At 38.2% G+C, this 16,207-nt stretch overlaps 1 protein-coding gene across 4 annotated transcripts in view; it reads right to left on the bottom strand.

Annotated features, from left to right (window-relative positions):
- Positions 1-16,207, bottom strand: part of BTBD7 (BTB domain containing 7) — a 54,927-nt gene that overhangs the window by 17,679 nt on the left and 21,041 nt on the right. For all 4 annotated transcript variants that reach the window (XM_040600665.1, XM_040600664.1, XM_040600667.1 and 1 more), the window contains 2 exons: positions 10,308-11,387; positions 265-473 (listed from right to left, as the gene is read on the bottom strand). In XM_040600665.1, coding sequence (XP_040456599.1) covers positions 265-473; positions 10,308-11,387 — 1,289 coding nt within the window. The remainder of the gene's footprint in view (positions 1-264; positions 474-10,307; positions 11,388-16,207) is intronic.

Below are 16,207 nucleotides of genomic sequence, written 5' to 3'. Positions count from 1 at the left end.
ATTTGCAGCGTTTCTAAACTATCATTAGGCTTCTAAGCAATAGCATGTACCGCTGGTTTGGGTTGTGTTACAAGCCAAGAATGAAACAGTTTTCTTAATCACTACTTCAATTTCATTCTTTACATATTATAAAAGGAATGCTTACTGTGCACGCAAACCCACCCTTGCCTACAATTTAAGATGAGCTACTCCCAAGCGCTTCTAGTAATACTCTAACATATCCTGCTTTGAGCAGGACCAGCTGTATTCTGCATTGCAGGGTACCTGTAAATAGTCAGACTGAATAGCTGTGAGCAGGTGGTCCTTGCTGAGTTCATAGAAGACATCTGAAGTCATGACCTGGGTAAACTCCTCACAGAGGAAATGTAGTGCTTGACGATGTACCCACTTGGAACCGTAGGGCTGAGAGCTCCACTTCAGAATGGCAATTAAGGTGTCTAGTGAGATGCTCTCAGCAATAATATCTTCACAGCCTAGGAAACAAAAATCCAAAATCAATGATGTTGTTACAGAGACACTTTGATCCTGAAAGAATAATGCATATGGCTAGATCTGTAATATAAAGGATTATATGACTCCCAGTGAGAGTAAAAACAGAAGTGCCCTACAGACCAAAGCTGCAAATAGGGTTAAACTCTGACTAAAAGAATAATAATTTTAATTGTGCTTTAGGATTCCAACTATACATATACCTTTTAAAGGCACACAAAACATCACGCCTGCCGGATGAACAACTGGAAGGCTAGTTCAGCTCTACTAGAACCTACTCTGGCTGGCTAGCGTACATTATCTGACTGTTTAACACATTTCAAAGCTGCAGATTTGAATTTGAGTCACTGTTGTTCACAGCAGACTCAGAGAAGCCTATAAACTCTAACAGAGGTGTGATTTTTGTCTGTATCACTTCGCACATGGACCCTCCTGTGACAAACCATGCAGAGGAGCAGAAACAAGAACTGTGACATGTTGTTGGTACTCAGCTACTCAGCATCATCTTCTGACTCACAGAGAAGGCAGGAAGCAGTGGCTGCTCTAGGCCACCACCCTGGTCTCCGTATCAAGCAAGGCACAGAAGATGCCAGGACAGGGAGCAAGCCCCTCCTCTGGTGGGGAAGCAGAAAGTGAAGCATCCAAGAGGCAGGCATTCTTACTCATGGTGACTGCTAGTTTCTTCATACCCACTGCTGCATTAGGATTTACTCTTTCACAGACTACATTTCTTCTGAAGAAGAGATGGGATACTTAAGTCTCCTGAAGGGAGATGGAGCAGATTTGGAAGAAATAAGAGGAGACATACCACGGGCGGCTGAAAACATGGGTATTTGGGGTTACTGACTTAAGACATACAGTACCACAATGTTGATAACGAAGTCCTCAACAGCACTTTGCTGACTTCATTTGTACATCTGGTTTACATATACACAAAATACTATTTCTACTTGTACTATAAAGATCTAGCAATTTTTTAAAAAAAGTAGTGTTCTAGAATTATACATTGCAGTTGCAACCCACTAACGGCCACAAAATTACAGCTGTGCTTATGCCCATGAGATGTCCCCAGACAGTTCAGAGCAGTATGCTTACACTGCAATTATTTTACTTTTTATACACCACCATTTTTCTTTCAGTTTCAAGGACATTCAAAAACTAAACTTTGACAGTTGTTTAGAGAACTGTATCTTATTACTGAGCTCCTGGACTAAGCTGAGGAAGAAAGCGTTTAGCAAGGTAGCATTAACATTTGTCAAGACAAAGATCAAAGAGGTTCTCCTGATGCTATATATTTTTGAACTGGTTGCACATGTAACACAACTAGCAGCAATTAATAGCGTTAAAGAAAATCTTGCTTTTCTACATAAGCCAGCATACAGAATAAGCATTGACTCCATTTCTGTTACAACTAATGATGTGATGGATAAGTTCTTAAGGAGTAAGTAGTAACAAGCGAACATGCTACTTCAAGAAGAGTAGCATTCAGGAGTATCTGTCAAAGCAACTACTACTTAGGAGCAAAAAGTCACTGAAAAGGGGAACTTAAACAGTAAAGCAAAGAAGGTGATACTGGGAAGCAACAGCTTAATAATGAGGCAGAGTATAGATTTACCTGTCTTATTAAACACACATTTCTCTACTTAATACTATAAAAAAGCAAGCATGTTAATTATAAAAACAATAATCTGCAATTAGAATTTTTTTAAGCTTAATTATAGAAATATACAGTGTAAATATAACAAATACAGTCAATGGTCAATGAGAATGTTTGCAGCAAATTCCAGGAATATGTCTGAATGTACATGTACTTTTAGAAACAATTTTTATTTTATGTTCTATAAGGAATGTATGAAAATGCCTGTCCTGCAAGGGTAGTTAAGTTTTACACCAGTTCATACCTAAAACAAACTATCCTCAACAAGCACTTGGATGATTTGCTTTTTGCATGCCTGATTCTGCTGAGAAAAGGAAGAGCACACACCAATGCAGCCACTGATCATAGGGCCAGCAAAAGCATACGCGTTTCTGAACGATGCATTAAAACGGCATTACACTATTCATCCCAAGTTAGACTCTCCATTTGCTTTTGACAAAGGGGTAAGCGCTGAGTCCTGTTTCAATGCACCTGCTCTCTATTTTACTACTACTTGAAGCAACATGGCACTTCTCAGAGCCACCTATTACCAGTAGGTTACATATTATTACTACTACTACAAGTAAGAACAGATGCCTTACTATAAATGTTGACCTCTAATCTGCATAGTGAGGAGTAGCCCAAAGCAAGCAGTGAACATGCAGCAAAGATTCGTTAGAGGCACTTGGAACATCAACACAATCATCAGTGGTACAGATGAGAGCAGCAGATAACTGCTCTGAAATACACTCCCTGCGTTTTGGTACAGGTTAGAGAAACTGCCCCCTCTAGGTGGGGGAATTCCCCAGAAACCTGAAGGATAAACCCCACTCTGAAGTCTTAAAAAATTCTGGTCAAGGATCTGAAGGACAGCGTTTTAAAAAAAACCACAGCACCAAACAAACCTACCTTTAAAAAAAAAAAGCTCAAAATACTTCAGCATATGTAAGAAATAAGAGTAAATTAAGTCTGAAGCGTTCCACTTCAGGATCCATTTTTACTTAAAATCTTCCTTATGTTTTTACTTACCTATACAAGTCAGCCATTGACTTTAACTTACACAACAAAGTCCCTCTTCTATTTTGGGGCTCAGAAAAGGAAAATGTTAAAAAAGTTAGCAGCAAACCTTGCATGGTGCATGAAAGCTGACCATGACTATTTGTAGTATGCTTACAAAAGAGGAGTTTGCTTCCCTGAGTAAAGGGAAGTTGTCTGAACACAGTTCAGAGAGTTGTCTGAAACAATTCCTTAGGGTCATCTGTTTTGTTGCACTAAGTCTTACCCTGCTAAATTCTAACACAACATTTTGCATGCAATTATTCTGTCTGCATGCAAGGTGATTTCAGCAGATGATCACATCCCCCTGAAGTCTAAAGATTACACGTAAGGACTGCTCCACTTCAAAGGCAGTACGTAAACCAACTCACTGAAATCAGTCACGAGGAAACTCAAGCTGTAAGAGCAAAGAGACTTATCTCAAAGTGAATGCCATTTACAGTATTTCATCTGACACTTATTTTTGAAATAATAAGGATACCTGCCCCCCCTGCAAAGACAGAAAACCGTACTTTCATAAGAAATGCGGTTCCAAAGATCTAAGCAACACATTTATAGAAACAGAGCATCAGCTCAGTCTCAGTTCTTCTGTTAAGTCCAATAATAGCACAACTACCAATACTATGACATCATCAGGTGAAAAACTCATTTAGGGTGCCTAGCAAATGAAACTGTCCTTTTCGTAAGTAATTTCAGCAATGTGTCAGAACTCTGGGATTATTAAAAGTATTTCTTCCACAGTAAACATGAGGTAACAATTGAAGTGTTTTCTGAACATCTAAATAAATTGCGGCAACCCAATTCTAGCTATGGAATGAATCCAATTTCTTTTCTCCTTTGGTAGAAGGTTTTTGCATTAACAATCAGCCACTTGGCAAAAAAAATCATCTAATAGCTATGATATTGTTCCTCAGTAGAATAGAGCTTTTTTTCTCATATGAGTACTATTTTATGATATTCTCTGTCTTAAAGGAATGCTACAGGTTTATAGCTTCTTCAAGTTTCAGTGCTTTTCTTTTCTGTCGTCTTCCCCAAAAAATCTTTAAAAGGAGATTAATAGTTAACTGATGCCAAGCCTGTAAATTGCAGGTGCATTATTTTCCACACTTTAGAACTCTGAAGTACACCAGTTTTGGTTACATGAAGGTACAAAAGTATGTGAAAGTTTTTCAGAAAAGAAAACAAGACCTAAGTAGCATTGGAGATAAAGAAGGGCTCAATGGGCATTAGCGGTCAAACACTGTTGAAGTCTATTGCTAAGTTCAATACCTCTTTTGAGCTATTTTTAATCTCTCTGCTGATTTTTGTAAGCACAAAGATTTAAAACATTCACATACTCCCATCCTTGAAAGGCTGAATTCAGAGTACATCTATTATGGCACAGCTGAAGTATGTAGTGGTATTTTTTTCTGTATTCAAATACAAAACTGATGATTTTATAGCACTTCAGATTAACTCTTACAGCAAAAATAAAATGTGACCTGAAGGTTAGGTCAAGGCAGCATTTTGTGTTATGCTAACCATTCTTCCACAGTGAAAACCCTTAAGTTATTTTGAATACAACACAGCATATTAACCAGACATTTGCCATTAAATTAGGGAGCAGATTAAATCAATGCAACCTGTGTTGTGTAAAAATATTTTCCTTTATGATATGGCAGTTATAGAGGTGTTAAACATTCTAAGATTTTAACAGCTGAATTTTTGAAGCTGTAAGTTTAGCCAGAAATGTAAGGTAATTATCATGTTTAAAGCATTCTATATCTATGGAAAAAGCTCTTTAATGTTTTCTCTCCCAAACAATGGAAATTAATTTACTCTTCTGCTCCTTCCATATACAAAATGCATGAATTTAGGAAGCCTGAAAACTGCATCTGCATCTTTGGCTTCTTGCAGCCATCAGTTGATAATGGCCCTTGACTGGGTTTCAGCATTCCTTAAAATGCACATTGAGGAGCAGCGGCAGGCAGCGCAGCTGGTCCAGCTTAAACAGAAAATAGTCATGGACCAGGAACAAAAAAAATGTCAACTCAACTATAACAAGCCAGAGGGAAGAACTTAACACAGAAACAATGAAAGGCTGAGGGAGGAAGAGCTGATGTTTAAGGGACCGCTGCCAGCTATCACTGTTCGGTACTTCAGCCATGTACTTCCTAAAACACAAGTGGCTGAAAGAAAAACCTGGAAACACTGACCAGATCTGTTTCTCTGCAAACTGTGGCATTGCAAAGAAATGTTATGCCCAGTTGCACAGCTCAGTCAAATTCTTTATCTTTGCGTATATAACCCTGGAATACAGCTGCTCTAAGGGAGATAATTTCTACTTCTTGCTTTCTTCAGTCTTCATAATATGAAACTTAAGCAATAATTTCAGGCTTCAGTACAGGTGAATCATTGTAAGGAGATAATAGGTCAGATTTATGTTAATATTTACTTAATCATACTCAACTTATTTTGAAGTTAAGTGTCAGATTAGTCCCTTTGAGCATTCCTACTGCATTGATAATACAACTGACACACTTGCTCTAATCTTCCCACAATATATTTGTGGGTATTTAATACCGCTACTGCAGGCTTCCTGGAATTTCAGTATTTCAGTCTCACTGAGATCAAGGGTACTTTTGATGTCGGATGTTATCTGCCTCTAGATCAAAGGCTGCGCTACTGAATATGGCTTTAAAAAAAAGGTTCTTAGTTCTTATTCTTGTCAAGGGTAAAGTCAACATCTAAAAATAAAAGCAAAGCAAAAAGTCTGAAATTAAGTTATTTTTGTCAATTTTACTTTAGAAAACTTTTTGGAATCAGCAGACAGAAAAGATTCCCAAGCAAAACTATTTCATAGGGTCACAGTATCCAAAAACCTGTAACAGAAAAACATACTGTACCACCACCTCAGCGAGACTATTCATGACAGTAAGCAATAGGGCCAAGATGCAGAAGAGGATTCACATATTTAATATAACTGTCTAATAAAAGAAAGATAACTGAAGTTAAATTCTGCAATGGCAGGGGATGAGGCACCACTGTAAAGACTGGAAGAGGGGATTATTTTAACAACATGTGATGAACAGGACTAGGGAACTGATGTGATTTTAATAACCGTGCTATAGAAGAGGAAGGGATAAGTGATTTTAAACCTGATCTTTGTGAGTCAGTGTGTTAAAACGATCGCACCAGTATGGCTGATGGCAAGCAGCAAGGTAGCATGAAGACACAGAAGCAGGAGCAGAGTGCAGATATAAGCAGGCAGAGCATGGAAACATTCCACTAAGGGATGTGCTTGAACCTCCTGGCGAGGGCTCTAATCCTCACAGCCTCTGTAAAAGCAGTGAAGAGCTTCACTTTTTGATAGTTAACAAACTCTGCAGCACCCTGAACAGCAGTCTCAGTCCTATTAGGTACAAATGGGTTCCAGTATGATCAGCGCTATAGATGATATATGCTTGCTGATTAGTTCATTTATTCAAATGAGTTCACTCAAAGATATAATTCAGTTTCTCTTGGAAGAAATATGACAATCATCAGCTGAAACAAATCAAGCTGAAAGCAGAGCAAACTAAATAAAGTAGCCTTGCCTCACCGGGACAGCAGAGTCATATCACATACCTATACTATCACTGACTTCTTTTTTTGACTGTTATGTTTTAATAGATGGTTTCCCTATGACGGAGCATCACTGTGTTAGTAACGGGAACATTTCCACGGAAACAGTCAAAGCTGAATCATCTGCTGAAACTGAAGAAAAATTACAACATCTGGATACTTAGAAAGGTCCCTGAAGACAAATCAAACTAAAATCTGCTGAAAATAAACAGTCAATCAGAAGCTTTAAAATACATCAACTTCACTTGACACTGTTAAAAATCCCCAGCCAAAGCTGAGTAAAAGTGAGCAAAATGAGTTGGAAAGAATATCCAGATAATGACCCCAAAATATTTTCCAGGAAACCAGGGAGACAAGCTTTAGCAAGTTTGCAGCTGGCAAGCGTGAGTGAACTGAATCACAAACTTGAGCCAGGGAGTGTGGAAATCCAGAGAAGAAACTTAAGACTTTAGCTACTGTGAAAGCCAACTGATGGGATCGGTCAGAACTTGGGCAAAACTGGACACCTGCAGCACAACAGAGTAGAAAAGTGCTGTCAGAGGACCCAGCTAAGATTTCACGAAGCTGCCTATTCAGCGGTCTGCAACACCTATCAATGCTGTCTCTTCTAGCATCACTCTCTGTGTAACATCTAGAAGTGAGATGTTTGAGTGACAGCTTCCAGCAGAGAAGTATGCTAGCTATGAAATCGGGGAATGCGAGGGACACTACTGAAACGAAGAACTCTCATCTACCCTATGTATTACAGTAAAGGGGGACACAGGCCTACGGTCAAATGCCAAAACAAGAACGGTGGTCACTACTAAAGTGCATACTTTGTTAAGTGATCTGTTAGTCAAGTGCAGGCATATAGTTTTCCCTAATCAAATAAGCTTCCTTTTAATTTTGACTGTAAGATTATACCAGAACAATTCTTCAGTGTTAGCACAGGACCAATGACCTAAACACAAACTCAGCAAGCTAAGTAAGAAACTATTAGATACTGACTTCACAGGCATATACAGATTTTCTACAGACTGCTTACTACTTTCTCCTGTAGCTAGGGAACAAAGCACCGATTTGTAAAATCCTAATTAATTCAAGATAATATCTAGACTTGCAGTATCTGATGGGGTGCCAAATTTACATTTGGTAATATTGGATAATACAGTAAGTTTCAACCCTTGCCTGATTTTACTGCATTTCTCCCCTACGTATAACAACCTTCCCACCCCACAGTTCACTGGTCACACACAGATTTACCAGGGAAAGAAAAGACCTCTGAAGACAACTCTGCTTCCTTCCAATGACCATCCCCAAAATGCTACTGCTCTGGTTCACCCAGAGGGCCACCAAGACTGAGCCTATATTGCTGCACTCACTGGTTCCAGCCACCTGAATGTGATGCTGAGGTGTTCCAAGCCCAGTACAGCTCCCGCCTTTCTTTTTCCTCCCTTAGAGGTAAGGTTAGGAGAAAAATTCCATGGAAAATTTAAGATTTTGTTACCTCTGACCCACAGAATATATATTCCAAAGCATCACTGGTCTGTAGTGCTTTACTGAAAGGAGTGCCAGTTTAATAAATCCAAACACACACAATTTAAAGCAAGCAGAAATAATGAAACCTAGCATCAAATAATACGTCAGTTCTGTTTTTCAGCATTTACTGACACCTAAAAAATAAAAGTCATTTTCCTATCTCTTAAGCGTGCCCAAGTTTCTCTTCGAAGTCCTCTATTTACCATTGCTTATCTGCTTTGATATAATTTAACACTGCTTCATCTGAGCACCTCTACACAGCTGTTCAGTTTAGGGTTCTAATCTGAGGGAAAGAATTAAACCTGTTCATTTATGAAACACTGCATAACTATTCAGTGTCTTAGGGGCTTCACTTACAGTTTAATTCCCTCACTAGTATTCCCTGAGCACACTGAACCCTTTTAGCAGTTGTATATGTGCATGCACCAAGACTTAACTGTACACTTCTATCACCTCTTTATTTTAAACTCATTTTCCTTTCTTGCTTTCACATGATGTACCAAGTTGCCCTATTTTCAAGTACTATCAACTTGCAAATATTGTACAAGAATGAATGTAACACTGTAGTTAAACTACAGTAAAACTCTTTGCCACTTCCGCATTCCATTCATTAGGTTTCTAAGTGTACTTAGAGGGGAACAACAACAAAAAACAAGAAAGATGCAGACAGGCTGGAGCCAGTCCAAAGGAGTGCCACAAAGATGTCCAAAGAGCTGGAGAACCTAGCCTACGATGAAAGGCTGAAAGAGTGAGGTATTTTCTCCCTGGAGATGATAAGGCTCAGGGTACTCATCACAGTATTCCGGTATATAAAAAGCAGCTACAGAGAGGATGGAGTTGCTCTTTCCACAGGGAGCCACATGGAGGGAACAGGGGCAACAGGTACAAGGTGCGCTGTGATACACCTTGATCCAAGATATTTTTTACACAGTGACTCACTGGAACAACCTCCCCAGGGACATATTACAGTTCCCCATTACTGGAGGCTTTCAAGATGTGATTGGACCGAGTGCTAGATAATAAGTAGATCAGTAGAATTTTCAATCCTGTCAAATTTCATTTGATAGCTAAAAATTACGGATGTACAGATCTACTGTAAAAGAAATTTTCTTAAAAAAATTAAACTAGCTTAAACAAATCTCGTTGCCAGTGTCTCAGTGAAATCCATTCTCCATTTCTCACCTCAAAGGTAAAGTTGCCATCCCCCACCAGCAATTGCTATATCCCATTATGTATAATATGGCCACAAGACAGTTTAAACACCAGCAGATCAAACAACAAGCAAAGCTCCTGCCACCACAAGAGGCATTATTAGTTCACTAGTCTATGCTCTGACATCTCGCCAGAGATCGGAATAACCTTGGCCAACCTCCATGTGCAGGAAGTACATTATCAAGATTTAAGTGATCTTAAAGAATAACGGACAGAAGTGAAACTTTCTACACTAAGTCTGAAAACGGTGACTGTCCCTGCCTTCAGTTCTGTACATCAAGAAGATACTAAAGACCTGGGATTAGTGCAGTTAAGTTGTTTAAATTCACCTTCCAACAGCAAGATTGCAGGCTCGGCATACCCCCTTTGACAAACTACAGCAATAATCACTCAAGTTTACAGCCTTGTTAACATATAGGGACACTTCATAACAAGTCTAAATACTTCCTCCTCTCAACCAGAATCTCTTGTATCCTCCCCCTGTCATTTACACCAAAAAAATGGATTATAGATGAAAGTAGATAACAATCACAAATATCAAGATCAGTTACATATGACATAAATAGCATGCTTCAGTAATGATGTCCAATACAATTAGAAGCTCTCACATAGCACTTATTCTGTCCAGAAGACACAGATGCATTATCTACAACTTAGAGATGGAAAACATATTCCTTTTCTTAAAGGAACTGTCAGCCACTGATAGACTTCATAGGCATAGTTACACTGCAACATGGCTAAAAAATTGTTCTAATAAGGTCATACATTCTACAGCAAGGACAGTATTACATACCTTGTGCAAGCATGTTAAACTCCAAGAACAGTGCTATGTGATAAAGCTCCATAGCTTCTTCAGCCCTAGTCATGTTTAGTTTTCCTGCTACAAGAGCCTGAACCTCACTTAAACTGCCCACTGAAGGGCTGGAGTGCAAAACTGAGAGGTCCACCACATCTGTATACATACAGTTCAAAATAACCTTAGCATATTTTTTTGGTATGATAGATTCATCCAATATAATTCTAGTTGGAGTTCGTAGAGTTCGGTCTGTGATTTCTTCACCAGTTCGTATCCTCCTCTGCAGCAAGTGACGAAAAAACGGAGATCGTGATGAAATAATAGCTTTGTGAGCTCTGAGCTCTTCATCTAGACAGTTCTGACTTCCACCAAAAGTTTCAACTAAGTCAGAGTTGGATGAAAAGCTAAGAACCACATCATAGTAGCACATGTAATCAAAGAGTGCACGCATGTCAACATCTAAGGAATTTGGTGTTCCAAATTCTTCACTAAGCTGCACAAGGATATCAACATTTTGGAATCTTGAATCCTCCATTCCAAACTCTCCCGTATAAAGGTAGTGTAACAAAGCAGAAAACATAGGCATATCTATGCCAGCTGTGTTAATATCCATTATTATTTCTGCCCCATACTCCGGTGAGGAAGAAAGAAGAGTCTTAAAAAATGGACACCTTGCCGCCAATATCGCACGATGCACAGGAAAACAAGTTTCTTGAAATATTAAGTCTACATCGGTACAATATTTGTACTGATAAAGTTCAGCCATGTCTTTTTGTAGCGTCCTGGCTTCTGGTCTTGCCAAATTAGCTTGCAGATAAAGTTCCTTTAAGGCTGACGTCCCTTCATATTCTTCTACTAATGCATTAACATCTCTGACATCCCAGCCCGAGAGGAGCTCACGCATCTGCTTGGCATGATCAGCAGATCGGCTAGATTTCCGACGCTTAATGAATTTCTTTTTGAGGGTGGCAAGGCCAGAGGTTTTCTTTTTCTTGTCTTGAGGTTTCTCGTGGCCATGGTCAAGGCTATACAGCTTTGATTCACAGCCATAACCTTGATGAGAGTAGGATGATGTCCCTGAAGGCAAAAAGGAAAATTGAACACATTTATTCTTTAAATTTAAAAGGAAGGTCCGTAACACCTGAACAGTTCATCAATGTCTCTGTAAGTTACACAGTTTTTCCTTCTCCTCAGATCAGATAATTTAACAAGTTGGAAACCTGGCTGAAGCCTTTTCTAGACGTTAAGAAAAAAAATGGGGTTTTTTTTGCATCTAAAAATTTTGTTTGTTTGTTTTTTAAACGTACTCAATGTTAAGAGCCAAGGAGCAGCTATTGACGTAGCTCTGTAGCTCATGGTACATTTATCTAAGTGGGAAGAGATCACTGCGGTTATGGCATTACAAGCGCCATTGTATTAACTAGCTAAGTGCAGAATACAGCCTTTTTAAAAACTTGTATGGTCTCAGCAAAATAGTAGCACCTGCAACCACCCCTTCAAAGTGATTTTTCAAATTATTTTATTCCAGTGTTAAGTGTCATTTCAATGACAAAAGCATACCTGGCATCAGACAGTTATCATAGTCACAAGAAAAAAGGAGGGGGACAACACCCCCCCCCCCCCCCAAAAGAACACTGTACCAAAATATTCAGCGAAACTGAGTACAATGAATTAATTTTCAATGCATTTAACAAGAAATTAAAAAACCTGTCATATGATAATCAAGTAATGCTGAAAGTCAAACACATAAAATGGGCTTCTTGCCACAGAACTGTAAACGCCAATTTGTGCATATACCAAATTTAGAAGAATACGAAAAATGGAAGTTTTACTGTATTATTAAAGAGGTCATTTGAATAGAGCATTATAGTTTTAAGGTATATATATATAATTATTTTTCCCCTCACAATAATTTATAGGGAAGTTATATAATGAATCACACATGTAATGAAAAGAAAAATAGATTCCCCTCAACATTATCTGTGTTACTCACCTGACCTGTTCTGCTAGAGCCTTTGCTGACTATCAGTTTGAGCCTAGCTGCATGTACAGTAATACTGAGAGCAATTCAGTAAGAAAAAGAGGAATTAGAATCTGCATTGCACAGAAGCAGAGCTCCTGTCAAAGGGTTATCTTCTAATTTAACCTTATTTACAGAATTTTTGCTCTAAGCCACATAGTGAAAAATGTCAGACATGACAAGAAAAAAAAGTAAGTAGACAAACACAACTACTCCCAGACAAAGGGAGTAACCATAAGAAAACATTTTCAAATGGTATACAGATTAGTAACAGTAAGAAGTAGCATTTGTAAACTATTACCCAAAGTAAACCGACATGTTTCCAGTATTACACTTTACTACCTTTAATACCTAGTATTACTAGCTTTACTACTTGTTGCCTTTTTTGGATCTTTAAGTGCAAAGCACAGCCAACCACTAGAGTTTCCATGGCCTTTTATAACTGGTTCTATCATTGCCCTCTCACAGTTCCATTTGTTTCAGGTAGATTTGAAGTGATGCTATTTTGCTATGCTATTTTGACAGCGATGTATGGGCCAGTCTATCAAAACAGTGCTTTTAGTTACAATGTTATTTCAAAGAAGTATATCTTAAAGTTTCTGCTGTATCTTTCAAAGTTCAAGTTGTATTTGAGAGCACAACAACTGTAGCAATCTAAGATTTCTGTAGCTTGTTTTATTACTTAAGTCTCAATAATTCTAAGTAACCTTATACACCAGCTTTTTTGCCAAGCTAATTAAAATTCCCCCAAATCATGAAATGTAATGGGTTTACAATTCATTAGTGAAAACTATTGGAAGGAACTTTGCTTTCTTTGAGGAAAGACCTCTAACCATTTCATCCATGCTACATTAAATTTTGCTTCATCAGGCAACGTGTCATTATATTGACATTTAAAGACATTAAAAAAATATCAATTTAAATGAAGAGAACAGCAAAAAACTCAAGACAACTTCAATGAAGAGGCTGTGCTGCAAAACCCACCACAAAAATTCCTTCCACATGCTATACTAGGTAACACAATAGAAAAGCAGAGATTCAGTCTCCTGCTGATAGTGGCAAGGCTAGAATTTCTGCTCCATTTAAAGAGTATCGATTACATTTCACAATAGAAGTATAACTACACTTTAGTCACTCTATAATGATAGATTCTGCTCCAAGAGAAGATGCCAACTCACTTTCAAGTACCCTGGGTTCCAATAGCAAATTTGAGTATGCAGAACATTCTTTTCTATTCCACTAAAGAAAAAAAAAAATAAAAATCACACAAGTCGTAATTTCTTTCTTCCTGATGGCTGCCCTGACATATTACTTGCACATGAATCATCACAAGATACTAAAACACCATCCAAACCTGCAAACTGTGCTATTAACCCTTACAAACAGATAAAACGCTGCTACAGAAGTGCCACCACACAACTGCATTTTGCCAGAGGCAGAAGCAGAAATGCACTGGCACAGCCTCTCTGGGCTCACAACAGCTGGTGGTTCCATATCCATCAAAAAAAGAATTTTGAGGAGTCACTTTTTGACCTGCATGTATTCCTTTGTAAGGCAGCAGCATTACAAGCAGGAAACAGAAATTTATTCCCCACTTCTACACTAAAAGGCATCAATCTATTAAATGTTGTTAAAAAGCAATAGCTACTTCATGCCCCTGGACCCTATCTAGCTTTGAACAGATAAATATTTACAAGAAACAGATGATTGCCGAGAAAAACTACTTGGGCACTTGACAATGAATAATGGGATGTCTAGTCTCCTCTGCATGCCTACACCTTCTAAAGTCTAATTATAGAGTTCTATTTAAAATAAACATCTTTAACAGATGTACCACCCTAGAAACTGTTGGGAAATCTTCCTCCTGAACACTGCAGACAAAACAGCAAGGAGATGACTAGTTAAGCCTTGGCTAAAACAAAAGCATTTTTTGTAGTAAGAGCACTGTGTTATTTTCACTAATTTATCCACTCTTCATAAAATGTAAGCAAATTCAGCATTAGTGTCAATTAACAATGGGAGCTCATCCTATGAAGCTACTGTGCTTTGCCAGATCAGTCTCAGCTTTTAATACTCATCCTACATTTACTATGTAACACGGCACAGCACTTTAACGGTAAAGCAGTGTGTCTAAAACAAACCCATAGTCCTGAATCCAGTTTCCAGGAATAATAAGGCAACTAAGACATATTATGCAGCTATTGTAACTCTAGTCCCTTTATTTCCAGTTCTACTTTGGGACAGTAGAATAGATCTAATGCCTTCTACATTAAAAACAAACAAAAAACCTGTAAACATTGACTTAATACTAAGACATCATTATTCTAACAAATGATGAAACCCTCAGCTATCAGTTTTAGGATACATCTGTTTTCTACTGAGACAGTTACACACACCAATCATCCAAACAAGAATCAAGATGAGAAAGAGTCAAAACTCCACAAAGTGGGAAGAAGAGATGTAAGTCTGTGACGTAGATAGCACACTTCCTCTACTAGCGCACTCAGGTAAGTGCCATCATAGCACTGCAAGATTTCAGCAAGCATTTTGACGAGAACACTCATTTCCCTTGCCTAAGATGAGACAGCCACATGCTTGTAGGGCTTCCTCAAAAGTCTGAGCCACAATTTTGAACGGGTAATAGGGAACAGTAAATTTATCATACTGCATAATGGGTTTCTATTTTGAATTTCATAATGAAAAGCATCAATAAGTCTTCCCATGTACTAAGTAGAAAGTTTCTGGGACATTTAATGAAGCCTTTGGAGCTCTTGCCTCTTCAAATCTGCTCAGGTGTTTCAGCATGCAGATCTGCCTATATTGACATCTGTAAGGGTTTCTCTTTATTCTGTAGAGCACCATATAAAAAACACCACCAAGACATGTCATAAAAATCTTTTTAGTTGTAATTTTCAGAAAGTATATGTATAAACTGGGGCAAAAAAAATACTACTGTTAGTTATGATATACTAAAAATATATAAAGCCTTAAGCAGGACTTTACAGCATGGATATCAAAGATGTTAGTCCTAAAAGTTTTTCCTTGACATGCTATGACAGTGCACACAGAATTTTTAGCCCAGAGCCCAGGTCTTTACATGTAACAGTTTGTGGGCTGTCCTCTACTCAGATCTCCAAAAGCGAGGAGTCTCACAAAAGCTGAGATAAAAAATTATAAAGCAAGTCAATTTGTTTATGAAGTATTTATGTTATTTACTGCTAAGATCATTCTTCAGGCTGTCAGGGCTGGGGGTTTTCTAAGCAAAAACCTGCCTTCTTTTAGACTCATCACATTACTCTCACACTATAAATAATAGTTCTTAGATCCACACCGAGGTATTTTTGCACTAGGCTGAAAAGCACATAAAAGGTAACACCCAGTTATGACTGGCATAAGAAATACTTTCTTAAGGGCACGTCAACTCATGTTTCCAGTTAAGTAAGGTCCTTGCTTGTAAATAATACTGTTAGGACAGTAAGTAACCCATTCCCCATTTACAGGAACAGGAGAAGGACAGGAGAAAAAGTTTTCTTCAGGACTGCGTGGTACTTTGACAGGCTTATTAGCAGAGATATCCCTTCTAGCAATAAGAAAGTGATTGATGCTGATTAGATGATGCCAATACTACAATGAATACTGATGATCAAGAGTTTTATATGCTTGAACACAGTTTCACAGAAAATCCGAGGAAGAAGAGTAGAAAATGGTAGATAGTATTAACAGAGAGCAAGTGCTCATGAACCGGGAAAACTAGCATGCATGGTTTAATTATCATAAAAAGTCCATTTCATTCAAATAACCTGGCACTGGCTTACTAGCAAACGGTAGATCAACTCATTGCATACGCAGGCCAAAGAGAAACTGGACAGTAATGAAA

Source organism: Falco naumanni, chromosome 7 (genome assembly GCF_017639655.2).
Source record: "Falco naumanni isolate bFalNau1 chromosome 7, bFalNau1.pat, whole genome shotgun sequence".
In the NCBI taxonomy this organism is placed as follows: domain Eukaryota; kingdom Metazoa; phylum Chordata; class Aves; order Falconiformes; family Falconidae; genus Falco; species Falco naumanni.
This window is presented reverse-complemented; position numbering and strand designations above follow the sequence as displayed.